Below are 14,441 nucleotides of genomic sequence, written 5' to 3' on the forward strand. Positions count from 1 at the left end.
GTAGGCGTAGCGCGGAGGAAACATTTACACTAGCAGCAGGGTTGACATGTTGCCATGTAGGCGCATGGGAAGTTTGTTTGGGTGAGGTTGGGGCTTGCACTAGACACTAGAACTAGAATGTATACGTATACCAGCGAGCATTAACCTTTTTTAATTTACCCCGGAATGAGGTCTGGCCCCAAGTGAAGGAGTTCAAGTGTCGCAGGGACTTGTTCACGAGTGAGGGTCTTATATGAATCATGCACAGTTAAGTGCCACTGAAGACAGAAAGAGAGGGATAAAGAGAGAGATATCATCATCATTTTTCGACCGCGGTCGAGATCATGGATTTCACAATGCCACACCAGACTTTCCGGTCCTTCATTGTCATCCCCAGTTCCTGCTTACTGATGCATGTGTCGATTACATCAGGAAACGACAGTTTTCTACCTCTGGTCTGCTTTGAGGCAGGACTCCAGAGAATAAGGAATATTCAAGTACATAATGTAATGAGACTGAAACAATAAGAGATTTTAAAAGATTCAAATACTGGAACCAAACATACACATCACAAATTGTTCACACTGTCTTTCTCCCAGAACAACATTTTACTCACAACTTACATTATACAGGTATACCCCCAAAAACACAGTACATCCCAGATTGAGACCTACAAGAAATAACAAGGAGAGTTACCAGCCCATTCCAAACACAGGAGGATCTTCAGATCAGACAACAGATCTTAAGACCAGATCATAATCTATACAGCTATTCTGGTCACGACAAGCAGCAAATACCTTTAACATAAATACCTTGCTCTCAAGAGATTATGCTATCTCTCACAGACCTTTCTACAACGACTTTCTGGAGAGAGGTTTATCATATTTGTATGTGTTCACATCTAATACTTATTTGTGTGTGAGTAGAGAGAGAGAGAGATTATGAAATGAGAAATGAGAAATAGATTATGAAAAATGAATCAAAACGTGTTTAATAATATGAATGCATATTAGGCTAACCAAATTAATGATAAATAGCCTACTGGTATATTATATCCAATATAGCGCCGTCCATGGCAGCTGTGGTAACTGCACTCTGTAACTGTACTACCGAAACATGTTTTCTGTCTGTCTGTCTGTCTGTCTGTGTCTGTGTCTCTCTCTCTCTGTCTCTCTCTCTCTCTCTCTCTCTCTCTCTCTGTCTCTCTGTCTCTCTGTCTCTGTCTCTCTTTCTCTCGCAGGTCCAGGTATTGCTGTCAACAGTATCAGCATGTCACCAGAGTTCTGTGCCACTGGCAGTGAGGATGGCTTCCTGAGGCTCTGGACCCTTGACTTCTCCAACATCTTCCTGGAAGCTGGTAGGAACAGCCCCTGAAAACCAACGTTCTCTCTACAAGACACAGATGCTGTGCAAAGTCAGGACATAAACATGTTACACAATATGAATCATCCAATTTCAATAATCCAATGTCACATAACAGGTCCATACAAGTAAAGTAAGTATATACTGTACACACAATCACACACATCTTTCAGGGTATCACTCCAATCTAAGACACACTTATTGGAGTGTGTGTGTGTGTGTGTGTGTGTGTGTGTGTGTGTGTGTGTGTGTGTGTGTGTGCGTGTATATATATATATATATATAAAACAGAGATTAAAATAGGGTGCATTTTGCATCCCAAAATGCAGTTTATACGCAATAAAATGACCTCAGCATCCGCAGGATGCACTACTGTACTACTGTTTTTTATTCTAGTTTATTTTGCTTGCTTTAGTTATAATAATCATTTCTTCTTCTGTTTTATACATGAATATAACCACATTATAACCATATAAAATGAAATGGGAGTTAAATGCTGCAATTTGTAAAAATGACAAAATATGACACAGAACATCGTTGAAGTGGGACTCAAGTGGGACATTGAAAACCTATTTAAATCACTGATATAAGATGAATAGCTTTGAAATGTGTGAGTTGAGACACACATGCTTATTCCCCCAGAACACGAAGGCCCGGTGAGCCTGGTGTCTGTTTCTCCAGACGGCCTCCAGATCCTGGCAACCACCTCCACTGGAAATCTGGGCTACCTAGATGTCTCCACCCGTGGCTACAACACGCTGATGAGGTCACACACGGATGCAGTGCTCGGCTTCAGTGTGGACGGAATCCGCCGGCACCTCACCACTGCCTCCAGCGATGGCACCGTCCGCATCTGGCACATGGACACCCTCCAGCAGGTCAACTAACCACACATCGTACATGAACAAAATATGTGACAATGTGTGTGAAATATGCCTGGCCTAAATTGAAGGTTTTTTGGTGCTTTTGTTTTCTGTACCAGCCATCATTTGGAGGTGTATTTTGAAAGGCTTGCCGATGACTGAATTGTGGTGGAAAAAACAATGTTAGCATAGTGCACTGTTGCTTGTATGGTAATCAATCTCCAACACAACCCAGATACAGCAAGAATGTTGACCATTGTCATGTCTGAGCCAGGGGGGCAGTCAGCCAGATATTTCGTGAAGCCTCATTTGAAATCGGTAGTTCATATAATGGCCTGTTGTGGCGCTGGACTGGACCCAAAAAGCCCCATAGCTCCATAGAGGCCCATGTATTTTGGCCCAACTTCACCTAGACTGTATTACCTTAATAAACATGGTCATGAATACTTTCTTCTTCCAGTCACTAGTTTAAAGTCTAATTTCTAATGTCATAATATTCTTTTTGGAAAATTATGGTCCCATTAATTAAAAAAAGGACCATAAAGAAAAAAAACCATCGCGTATGTTCTGAGGGGCGTGGCTACCGTTACAGTCTATGATCGGGATTCCCCTCCCACTCGAGTCAAAATAAAAACCAACGGAGAAGAAGGGGGGAAGTCCCGCCTCGTTGTCTGGGCAGCCAATGGCCAGCTGGTCCAAAACGGAGCCAGCCAATGGCCAGCTGGTACCAAACGGATCTAGAAAGATGGCGACTTACAGTGCAGGAATAACAGGCTTCATTTTACGTCCATGTTAGACCCGGCGAACGCTTTGTCCATATTTTTTACAGTCTATGGTCTGAGCTTATATTTCCTTTTCCCCCAATAGTTTCACAAAAGAGAATGGGCAATAATGGGTTTTTTATGTTTTATTTGTTCTTTTGTAATCACACATTTATTAACAATATGATACAACACAGCAGGCCGGGTACATTATTATTATTGGTCTTACATACTAGTAATGTTAGAGCAAGTAAGTACATGACATTAAGTATAACAAATAATTATACAACAATTCAATGATATTACATTAACAATCATGTGTTATTTGTTATAATAATATTGGCTGCCACTTCAAAACACACAAACCAGGATGCATTCCAAAATACTTTTTCTTTTATAATAATCACCACTGTTGATCATGAATGCTCAGGAGCAAGCACAATTCAGACTAAAGTACAGTATGAATCAACAGTTCCTCATTCCTTATTCCACACTTATATTTCTAATGTGCCACAAATCGTGTAGGTACTATTGAGTTCCTGCACTGCACTGACCCACAGTTATGCAAAAAACACACCTGAGACTTTACCCTGGCAGTTGCAATCAATGTTTTTACCAATGCATATGCTGTACATATACCGAAGTAATGTATGTATTTGTTATGTCTCTGTGCACTTTCATTGGCCTTTGTACCATTCATGCAGGTGCTAAATATCAATGTTATTTTTTAGGTCAGATAGTACTCTGCTGGAACTGCAAGGTGCTGCACAAGTCCTGTACTGCAGTGCTTCTCAAATGTTTTCAGGTCATGTTAGCTCCTATCTATCATAGCTGTGGAGTGTGGACCCCCTGGAACTCCCTCAAAGATCCCTGGGAGTCCCCGGACCCCACTTTGAGAACCAATGCTGTACTGTGTATACAGTACACATAAATGTGCATTCTCCTTTGTCATTTCCTATGCACAGCTGTACGACTTTGCTTCAGAAGACAGCCCCTGCTCTGTCGCTTTCCATGCCAGCCTGCAAGTGTTCTCCTGTGGTTTCAGCTCTGGCATTGTCAGGGTCTTTGACATCTCCGAAGCCAAGTTACTGGCTGAACACAAGTAAGAGCAGGTTGATTGGTTATTGTGCTACAGCACAAACCGTAGCATTAATATTGTCACTGCAATTACATTACATTGAAAAAAGCCGGTGAAGCCAACATCTGTTGCTCGCCTGCCCACCGTACTGCCCTTATGGCCCCTACAGCCCTACTGATTGTAGGAGTTTTAAAGTTGTCGGGGAGTCATCAGATTGTTAAAGGACCACTTCACCACTTTTCAACCTATCTTCATATAATAGGTCCTCACTAATAATCATGAAAAGATGGCATGATTTTTTTTCTACTCAGTATGTGTCTCATAGGACGGCTGTGGGCAGTTTAGAAACAGTCTTCCAGTGACATCATCATTAGGCAGTTTTCTTTTTAAACAAGATTTTTTTACAAAAATATTTAATTTTCATTATCGTGAGAACGATGGCTTCCATTTTTGCATTGCAACTTTTCAGGACTAGAAAGCCTGCAGTTTCTATTAGCTTGTATTCCCCATCGATGATGTCACTGGAAGACAGTTTCTGAACTGCCCACAGCCCTCCTATGAGACACAGACCGAGTAGAAAAGAATTGCACCATTTTTTCATGATTATTAGTGAGGACCTATTATATGAAGATAGGTTGAAAAGTGGTGAAGTATTTCACACTACAGGAGTATTTATTTTTAAATCAGCTGTCATTATATCTTTGTGACTTTCACACTAAACGATTGATCGCCAACTAGGGATCACACACTGCAAGAGTACCAACATGCGATCCTGGCCCGATACATATATCGCTACATACATATATATATTGCTTTTTATTCCAGTTCATTTTGATGTCTCACGTACATGCAGGATCCTGTGATACATACAAGGATGTCTGTCTCTCTCTCTCTCTCTGCGCTCACACATTTTGTGAAAATCTGTGAAATCTGTGTGTTGCAGTCAGCACAGAGGTGAGGTAGTGGGCTTGGCGTTCTCTCCAGATGGGGAGTACATGTACAGCGCTGATTCCCTGGGCTCTCTGGCTTTATACAACGCCTTGGCCGAGGACCACCATGTCATCAGAGTACTAGGTACACATGCACACACACACACACACACACACACACACACACACACACATGACAGAGTTACCATGTGAGGGAATTAGCAGACAGAACTCTCTCTCTCGCTCCACATTGTAATTAGCAGGCAACACTCTCTCTCTCTTCTAGCTCAACAGCGCCACTTTGGCACCTGTTGGTACCCTAAACAAAGGGACAGACATTGCTGTTCCACTGCCACTTTGGCACCTGTTGGTACCCTAAACATAGGGACAGACATTGCTGTTCCACTGCCACTTTGGTACCTGTTGGTACCCTAAACATAGGGACAGACATTGCTGTTCCTTGGAGTGGCTGCACAACAAATAACATGCCATAACATCCTTGACCCAGTTCCTGGTCTAAAGAAGTAACACACACTTGCATGCTCGCACATACACATTTACATACCAGTTACAACTTCCTACCCACACTACCTCTAAATAAAGAAAACATTTAAGCAATTTATTAAATATTGTGCCATGATTTTTTTCCACCCTAAAACATGATCATCAGGTATTATTATTATTAAGGAGAAAGATTTTCAAAAAAAGTGTACAGTATTTGTTAAAATGTACATGGATATGCCCACCAGTTTATTAACTGTGCCTGGTTTGCCTGATGGGTGGTGATCCACCTGAACTAAAGCCGCACCTACAGCTGCTGTTGTATGATAAAGAGGGAGGGGTTAGGGGAGGGAGGATATTGTGATGTCACTATATCACAATTTCTTTCATTGGCATGTTTGACTGTCAAGGTTTCAGCCTCCAGGAAGAAACCCTAAATACAAAGAGAAGACATCATTGTACATAACAACCAGAGCAAGGGGTCTAATGAAGTACTGTCACCTCATAAACACATGAAAAATTGGAAAAAATGCAAAAAACACGGCACTCCATCTTTACGCAATTTCCATTTCCCATGGTATTGGTAGCCTACAAATATTCGTCATTATTTGATTGTTTGAATGCTCCCTGGTTTTTGTCAGGTAACATGGTGGTGCGAGGCACTGAGCGGGCTCCAGATGCCCTCGCCATCAGCAGTGACAGCCGCTGTCTGGCATTTGTGGGCCCGTCAGAGTATACCGTCACCATCACTGACGCACGCTCTCTGGATGAGGTACTGTACCTGACGGATGGAAGCTCATTCCAGGTCGACTGATCTGTGCAGGAAAACTGTGTCTTTGGTGAAATGCAAATGCAATGATGGAAGTTTTAACCGATTAAGACCTGAGGGTGATTCTGCAAAAGCCTTCTAAACCAGTAGTTCTCACACTTTCAAGATTCAGAACGGTCGAAAATAGCTGATGTACATGCTCGCAGCGCGGTTGCCATCCCAAACCACAGAATTGGGATGCCAAGGCTGAAGTACTTAAAAAGGGAATCTGTGTTAGATTTCCATATACAAGGAAAATCTTTCCAAGAAGACAACTAAATACCCACGAAATAAATAATATTGGTACTGTTATTATTTTGGTGGCTTTCATTTAGCTGTTTTTCTGTGCGCTAACATGACGTTTACGAACTGTACATGAGCTGTTCATGTTGGCACACAGTAATATCTAAATGAAACTTATCTACAGTTAATGTTATTTCCTTCAGCCTATTGTCACTAACCTGTGCTGTCCTTGTCTAGCTGCTCCGTGTGGATGTGAGTATCTTAGACTTGGAGAGCACTCACCTGGACTCGGCCCTGAAAGTCTGCTTCTCCCCAGCTTCTGACGGACAACTGTTGATCACCACCTCTGCCAACAAAATACTCTGGCTCAGCGCAAAGACAGGGCGCCTGCTTCGAGAGGTAGTGTCTGTTTTCTGGCCATAGCAGGCGAACATTACGTGAAAGTACCCGATCTAGAAGCTCACAATGCAATGCATTGCAACGCAAGCTGATGGCAACTGTGATGAGATTTGTGTAGAGGGCAGAAAGGAGGGGGCCAAGTATAGACCCCCGGCAGACCCCAGTCAACAAAGTGTGTTTGAGTGGTTAACACATCTCACCCATCTTGTCGCCATTTTCTCTAAATATGTTAATCTGCTGTCTCTTTATATAAAGCCAAGGTGACAAATGAAGCAAATCCAAGCACTGAATGGGTATATCTGTGATCTTAACAGGTGTCCAGGGCACACAAGCAGCTGTGTTCGTCCCTGGCAGTGAGCGAGGACGGTCGGTTCCTACTGACAGCCGGACACCATGCTATTAAGGTGTGGGACTACAACATGCAGCTGGACTCACAGGTAATGATGAAGTGTGTTGATGCATGCCATACATTAATGCCCTATTTTACATTAATTACATTGTGTTAATAATTAATTATTCATAATTTATTTATTTATTAACGATTATAATCTTTTTATATTTTATTTTGACTAGCCTATTATCACCCCTTTTTGTCGTTATATGCCAATTAATTCCATCTTACACATTTTTACCTAAATTAGGGATACCAGCTTTAAGGTTTTATAAATATTTGACTAAACAATCCATGAAAAGTATTCCTGAAAAGTAACTGTTTTGGACATGCGTCATCACTGATGAAGGCCGGGGGTCCAGCAAATTTATGTGTGCTTTGTGACAATGTTTCAAGTTTAAAAAATTGTTGTAAGTTGGCTTGTTTTGCAAAGCGTGACCCTTATATCTTTATAAATGACCCCATATTTATTTGTGGCACAGTCACACTTCAGTTAAAGTTGTATCCCAGTCCACAATGTTGAGTCTGCATGTTCTTGTGTATTACTCACATCAGTAGACCTTGTTAAATGTACACACTCTCATGTATCAGACATTCATAGGCCACAGTCAGCCGGTTCGCCAGGTGAGCTTCACCCCTGACCAGTTGGACGTGGTCTCTGTGGGTGATGCCATCTTCCTGTGGCACTTCCTGGCGCATCGTGTAGACCATTTGACTTCTGACCATCGGTAACAATGTGCCCTCTACTAGCTGTTTTTAGCCTATTGTTTATCCCAGCCGCTAAAATGTGACTTTCTAACTGTTTTTTTTAAAGCACATTATAATGTGTTCTGTCTTTACACAGCTCACCACCCAAAGTACACTCTATCTCGCCTCCAAAACCAGGTAAATTCACTTTCATTTTCATTCCGCAATTTGGTCTGTTCTCAAGCCCTGTGTGGGTGTAGTTAGCCTGGTAAACCACCCAGTCGTGGAATTCAATTTCATTTTTTTAATCAAATGTAATGCAATTTGAACACTGAGGGTTAAATTTGTCTTGCATAGCCAGGCGATCTGAGATCTCCAGCTACCGATATGTGGTCTCGTCTCTGGTGACATCTAAATTCAATGTAGGTTCTAAAACTGGGTGGAAACAAATCAGAGATGAAAACAAACAACTGCTCTTGCACAACAATGCAAGCATTTTAAGGTGGTCTTTCATATTGGGACAGTACTATGATTTAATTTCAAAGCAGTGGGCGTAGGTTTGCCCATACATTGCATTTAGATTTCACATATCAGTAGATCATCTCTGATTGGCTATACGATACTAGATTTAAATTAACACAGAGGATGTTACTGTGTGTAGCACTGGAACCGCACCCAGAGCCTGTCGTGAATGGAATATTGCTGTCCAATGGGATGCCTCGACAGGCAGCGCCACTGCCCTCCTCATCCCCACCAAGGCTTGACAGCAGCGCAATAGACTGCAGTGAGCAGGAAGGTGGGAGATTTCTAATTCTGTTTTAACCACTTAAACCCCTTATACTTAGTAAAAAAAAGAACCTGTACTCAACTGAACAAAACAACCAAACACTATGGAAGTTTGGATTCAGACCTTTCTTGATGCGGTTGAGTGCTGTATGTATCCTTTTCAGATTTAAAATGATCTATCTTTCTAATGCTTCTACAAAGAAATCTAACTTAAACAGTTGAATAATATTCAGAATCCCCCCCCCAGACTGTAGACATATAGCATTTTATAAAGAATATTGTCGTCTCCCCTCTATCCCCTCATGCAGCTTTGGGGTCTGTGTCTTTTTGCAATGACCCGGAGCAGCCCTATGCCATTCAAGTCACGGCCACCATTCCTGGTCCTTCCTCTGTTCCCAAACCTTCCTTCCTCAAAGTCACGGAGATGGCCGACTCCTCTCCTCTGAACTCCAGTCATAAGAGTGAAGGGGATCCCCTTCACGATGCTGGTACTTGTTGTTCAGCCAGATTCACAATTTGTTGCATGTAGGTGTCGCACACCAAAAAATAGACGATTTCCTAGCTCACGTTGTGATGCATTGTGAGCTTGTAGGTCTGCTATTTTTGGTTTGTGACATATGCATGCTATTATGTATAAATCAAGCCATTATGGATTATTATCCCTGTGTTTCTTCATGGTTAAAGATAAGGCTCCTCCATTTGTAGATGTCTTTTTTTGCATTGTTAGTTTTCTTGAACCTTTTCGTAATCATCTCATGTTCATACCCTGTTTAGCTGACTTCAACAGGAAGACACCGGTACAACCAGACTGTTACAGGCACTTTACTCCACGTTTCAAAACATCCACTCTTGATCAGGTACAGAGCAGCTTTCTGGTGGTGGGATACAGATCCAATTTATACTCTGTTGTACGACTAAGATGGTATTGCCTGCTGACAAGACTGTTGTATGACAGAGTATAACTCAGGCATAACGCTTGGCTATCCTCTGTCTTTCTTTCGTCTGTCCATCTGTCTAAATCAATCTCTCCCTTGCTGTCTCTCAACCTGCATACATATGTTTTAATTAATCTTTATTATAGGTACATTCATACATTTGTTTTTACTTTCATGGTTTCCTGCTACTATCTGATCCAGACTACAGTAGCACCCCAGCCAGAAGAGGAGGGATTGACTCTGAAAGCTGTGATTGGCTACAACGGCAATGGGCGTGGCAACATGGTGTGGAGCCCAGACACAGGTACGTAATACCCTTCCTCCTTCAATCACTTTAAGAGAGGTTTCTCAACCCATTAAAACCGGGAAAGTATCTGTCATTTTAAGAAAATATCAGATGTATAAGCTCTCAGCACGTCACTTTGCACCACGATGCGAGCTTGTACATCTGCTATTTTTTAACATTTTTGGAGAAAAAAATAAGGTTTGAGAACTAGTGATTTAGAATTTGTAGAATCGACTTAAGTCTTAAGAGGTTGTGTTAATTTGGGGCCTTATCTAGTGGTTAATTCCCATCACAGGCTTGTTTGCATACTCCTGTGGCTGTGTGGTGGTGGTGGAGAACCTTCATACGGGCAGTCAGAGACACTTTCTGGGTCACACAGAAGAGATCTCTACTCTGGCTGTCACCAACGATGCACAGGTAATCCTGTCAACTATAACTCTACCTAATACTATTGTTGTTTTATGAATATTAATTTTACGAAGTGTCATTAATCCAAACCTCTACATCCATTGAGATTCATGAGATGGTGTGCAACTGCAGGAACTCCCTGGCATGATGATGATGAACTCAAATGAATGGTGCTCAGTGTCTTCTCTATCTCTCTCTCTCTCTCTCTCTCAGACGGTGGCCTCAGCGGCTGGAGGCAGCAGTGGCTCCAGGAGTCTCATTTGCATATGGAATGTCCAAAACGGAGCCTGTCGAAATACCATTTCCTACCACAGGGGGTCGGTGCAAAGCTTGACTTTCTCCAGGGATGACCTCTTTTTCCTCTCTGTCGGTCAGTTGTTGGAATAACTTTGCTTCAGATGATCTACATGTACAGTTCACCAGAACAGACTAAATCTTAGTTTTCTGAAAATGTTCAAATATTAATTCGAAATCAAAACTTACATAGCTTTGTACTGTACATGTAACAACAACCCCAAAAGGAGGGAATACCACTCATTTTCAACATTGAACTATGTCATTAATATAACTTAGTTGTTGAAAATAATAAAAGTCCCCCCCCCCCCCTTCTGTTTAGCGTAGAACTGGAGGTCTAGAACTTGTGGTCATGTGATCAGTGATTGACATCACGTCTGTGTACTCTTTGGCCTGTAGAGTAGGTTTGGAGGCTAGGAACATGTATGTTTATTTTGTGTAAGACACTCTTCCCCTCCCCACAACAACTACCATAAAGGTGTGTCCTCCCAATTGCCAATTGTTGCTCAGGCCCAGCAATAGACATTTTGCTCTAAACTAATCCATGGCCAAATAAATGTTCCATCATGATTTAATAGTACACATACACACACACACACACACACACACACACACACACACACACACACACACAGCTACATTGTTGTTCACCATTTATTCATATTATGTACAGTAAACACTGACTGGTGAAGGCAACCTCTTGACTTCCTGCAGGAGACTTTTCTGACCCTGAGGTAGCACTCTGGAGCAGCAGAACCTTCCAACTCCTTGCAACCGTTAATGTGTCTGGACCGGTGCATGACGTGGCCTTCAGCCCCACAACAACCAGCCAGCTGGCCTGTGTGGGCAGCCAAGGAGTATTCTTCTGCCTCATTGACACCCATGGAATGGATGTAGACCTCAAGGTACAAGAACGCATAAAATTCCCTCCCTTTACAATGGAAAAATATCTCGAATTGAGCTGTAGTGCGTAGAGTTCTTCTACAGAGAAACGTGCATTCTAAACAATAGAATAATTTGCTAAAGAAAATCCCTCTGTAATGGCAAAATCTTTTGCAGGGAATTTTAGATGCCATCCTCAAACATACGAGTCTGTAGAAATAAACCTGTATCGTGTTACTTGTTTTGCATGTGAATTTGCATTCAGTGGAGATAGCAAAGCTGCCATTTGATTGAATTGTATACCACTCACACAACATAGACAATAGACAGTACTTCCTCATTGTTATAGGTCCGGCGAGTGAGCGTACCACATGAGGTTGGCGATGTGGAACTGACGGCCATGTCTTACAACACCAACTCTATCCTGTTCACTGCCACCAACGGAGGACACATGTGTGCCTGGGACTGCAGCACACAGCGATGCTTCATGACATGGGAGGCGGACCAGGGAGAAATAGGTGCAGTTGGATTGATACTCCCTGCACTTCCAGACTTACCTCAGTTAAATGTGTGACCGTCACAGGACAGAATTCCGTTGAGTAGTGCTGCACAATTAATTGATCGAGATCTAGGTTCAGACACCTATGCAATCTCGTTTTGTGAAGAATCGTGCAGCACTAGTTGGCCGTCTTGTTTTAGTTACTCTTATGTTTTTGCTTATGTTTTTAAATCTAAAAAAAAAACCTAAATTATTGTGAAGGAGAATCGATATTCACAGTCTGTATTCATCACCCTAATATGACATAGCTGCTGTATACAGTATTTGTTTTCTTAGATTAATAAGCATATTGTTTATAAGGGCTCTGCATTCAACAATATGGTTGTCAAACTCCTCGTGTCATAAATTGTTAAATGATCCTCACTGGGGTGTGGCAGATAGGAAACATCTATTCTATATACACATGAATATAATAACACATAGTTGCCTATAAGCACACAGACTACATTCATTGTGATGCCCTGTGTTGAAATATGGCATCTCTATTAATTACACACCCTCCCGGCTCACTGCACAGTGAAACGGAACTTTCCGTACCTACAGTAGTACATAATCTTACTTATGGTACCGAAATTCTCAAATGCAGCTCACTCACTCTTCTCCCAGGGAAATAAATATATCCTGTTCCAACTCGGCATCGTCCAGAAGCTCTTTCCTTTGACATGTACATCTGTGTGCATAATTTAGATCCTTGGTTTTTAATGAACTGAGAATGATTTGAAAGTGCTTTCTTTGTTCAGGAGTGCTGCTCTGCAGAGGAAACCGCCTCTTGACGGGCAGCAATACCCGCCGGCTGCGACTGTGGGGGGTAGCCGCTGTACAGGGGATGAGGCCTGTGGGAGAAGTGGCCAACATTGGGGAAAGGTGTGTCAGCTAGAGTTAACTAAACATCACTGAACATCACTGAAAGGGTTTAACTGTAGTACTGTCCATGATTTTAAGTGTTGCACAATTTCTTTCTATTAATAAACATATTATAGATTGCTCAATATATTAAATGCATATGTTTCGTATTGAGATTCTACTGTTTAGTTCCGGCAAATACTCCCTGCTATAGCTGATTTAATAAGTTGTATTACATTCTATCACTTTATCTTACAGAAGTATACTGTCAAATTATTGTTTATTGCTTGTAGAGACATGTTTTGTTGTCACAGTGGAGAATGTCATAGGAAGTGGGTATGTAAATGGAATGGAATTTTAAGTGGCTACCGTAAATGTACCTTTTATAGGTTGGCATCTTAAATTGCTTTTCAGCAATAATCTCGGCTTCCTTTTTATGACTTATGGTTTAACATTGGTGTTCTGTGTCTGTCCATCAGTGAAGCTCGGGTGCTTTTGGAGCAAGAGATGATGCTGGACGGGGCAGTGGTGAGTGCATCCTTTGACCACACGATGGACATGGGTATAGTTGGCACCACAGCTGGTACACTCTGGTATATCAACTGGACAGACGGCAGCAGCATTCGTCTCATCAGTGGACATAAGACCAAGGTACTGCTTAACCTCAAACCCAAACCAAATAAGTATTCTCTATCCATGTGTGGTGAGGGACAAAGTCAAAATCCTCACATTGTTTCCTCATTGGGTAGAATTATCATATAGCATGGTTTGTAGGAATTTTGTGCACAGCTGGAAGGCATGTTTGGCTACAGATTCCCTTAGCAAATTGTACATTCAAAACACTTTTCTTTCAGCTTTTGTTAAGTGTGGGGTGCTCTGTTGTCCTGCCCAGGTGAATGGTGTTGTTTTTAGCCCAGATGAGAGTCACTTTGCCACCTGTGGAGAGGATGGCAGTGTGAGGGTGTGGTCAGCTCCCACTAACGAGCTGGTGGTGCAGTTCCAGGTGCTCAACCAGGTGAAGGAACATTTTCCAATGCACAGGATGTGATGATACGGCTCTCCTTTGTGAAGATTATCTGAAAATTCCCAAATTCCCGAATTCATCTAATTAAAATAAACATATAATAATACTGGATCTGTCAATTTGTTAATGAAGTACATAAATCACTGTCCTTGAAAATAAGATTTTGTGATTTCTAATAGGCCTGCTGTACAACATTTGTACTAAATTCTATATACAAGTCCATTTGAACAGTCCATTTACAAAGAGAAAGCTGGTAAGACTTACTACATGTTACTCATTCTGGGACACCTCCATGAGAACAGATTACCTCTCTCTCAGCTTGAAACCACGCTCTTCAGTTGATGAAATGCATGTGTCTTGCTTATGCTTCACAAACTGGCAGCAAGTAGGAAGAGGCCCCAAAGGAGTATATAATATTAAATC

The 14,441-nt window shown here is 41.8% G+C and overlaps 1 protein-coding gene across 5 annotated transcripts in view; it reads left to right on the top strand.

Moving 5' to 3' along the window:
- Nucleotides 1-14,441, top strand: part of wdr90 (WD repeat domain 90) — a 31,118-nt gene that overhangs the window by 13,474 nt on the left and 3,203 nt on the right. For all 5 annotated transcript variants that reach the window (XR_014570589.1, XM_083787773.1, XM_083787774.1 and 2 more), the window contains 20 exons: nt 1,220-1,336; nt 1,984-2,219; nt 3,931-4,067; nt 4,987-5,117; nt 6,115-6,245; nt 6,762-6,923; nt 7,238-7,360; nt 7,906-8,042; nt 8,159-8,199; nt 8,663-8,797; nt 9,096-9,275; nt 9,562-9,644; nt 9,924-10,026; nt 10,304-10,425; nt 10,630-10,786; nt 11,425-11,615; nt 11,942-12,110; nt 12,892-13,015; nt 13,474-13,645; nt 13,887-14,009. Coding sequence is in view for 4 of the 5 variants with exons in the window: in XM_083787773.1 (XP_083643899.1) it covers nt 1,220-1,336; nt 1,984-2,219; nt 3,931-4,067; nt 4,987-5,117; nt 6,115-6,245; nt 6,762-6,923; nt 7,238-7,360; nt 7,906-8,042; nt 8,159-8,199; nt 8,663-8,797; nt 9,096-9,275; nt 9,562-9,644; nt 9,924-10,026; nt 10,304-10,425; nt 10,630-10,786; nt 11,425-11,615; nt 11,942-12,110; nt 12,892-13,015; nt 13,474-13,645; nt 13,887-14,009 (2,774 nt within the window). In the remaining variant the exon portion in view is untranslated. The remainder of the gene's footprint in view (nt 1-1,219; nt 1,337-1,983; nt 2,220-3,930; nt 4,068-4,986; nt 5,118-6,114; nt 6,246-6,761; nt 6,924-7,237; nt 7,361-7,905; nt 8,043-8,158; nt 8,200-8,662; nt 8,798-9,095; nt 9,276-9,561; nt 9,645-9,923; nt 10,027-10,303; nt 10,426-10,629; nt 10,787-11,424; nt 11,616-11,941; nt 12,111-12,891; nt 13,016-13,473; nt 13,646-13,886; nt 14,010-14,441) is intronic.

This window comes from Protomyctophum parallelum (genome assembly GCF_964188405.1).
Source record: "Protomyctophum parallelum genome assembly, chromosome: 17".
In the NCBI taxonomy this organism is placed as follows: domain Eukaryota; kingdom Metazoa; phylum Chordata; class Actinopteri; order Myctophiformes; family Myctophidae; genus Protomyctophum; species Protomyctophum parallelum.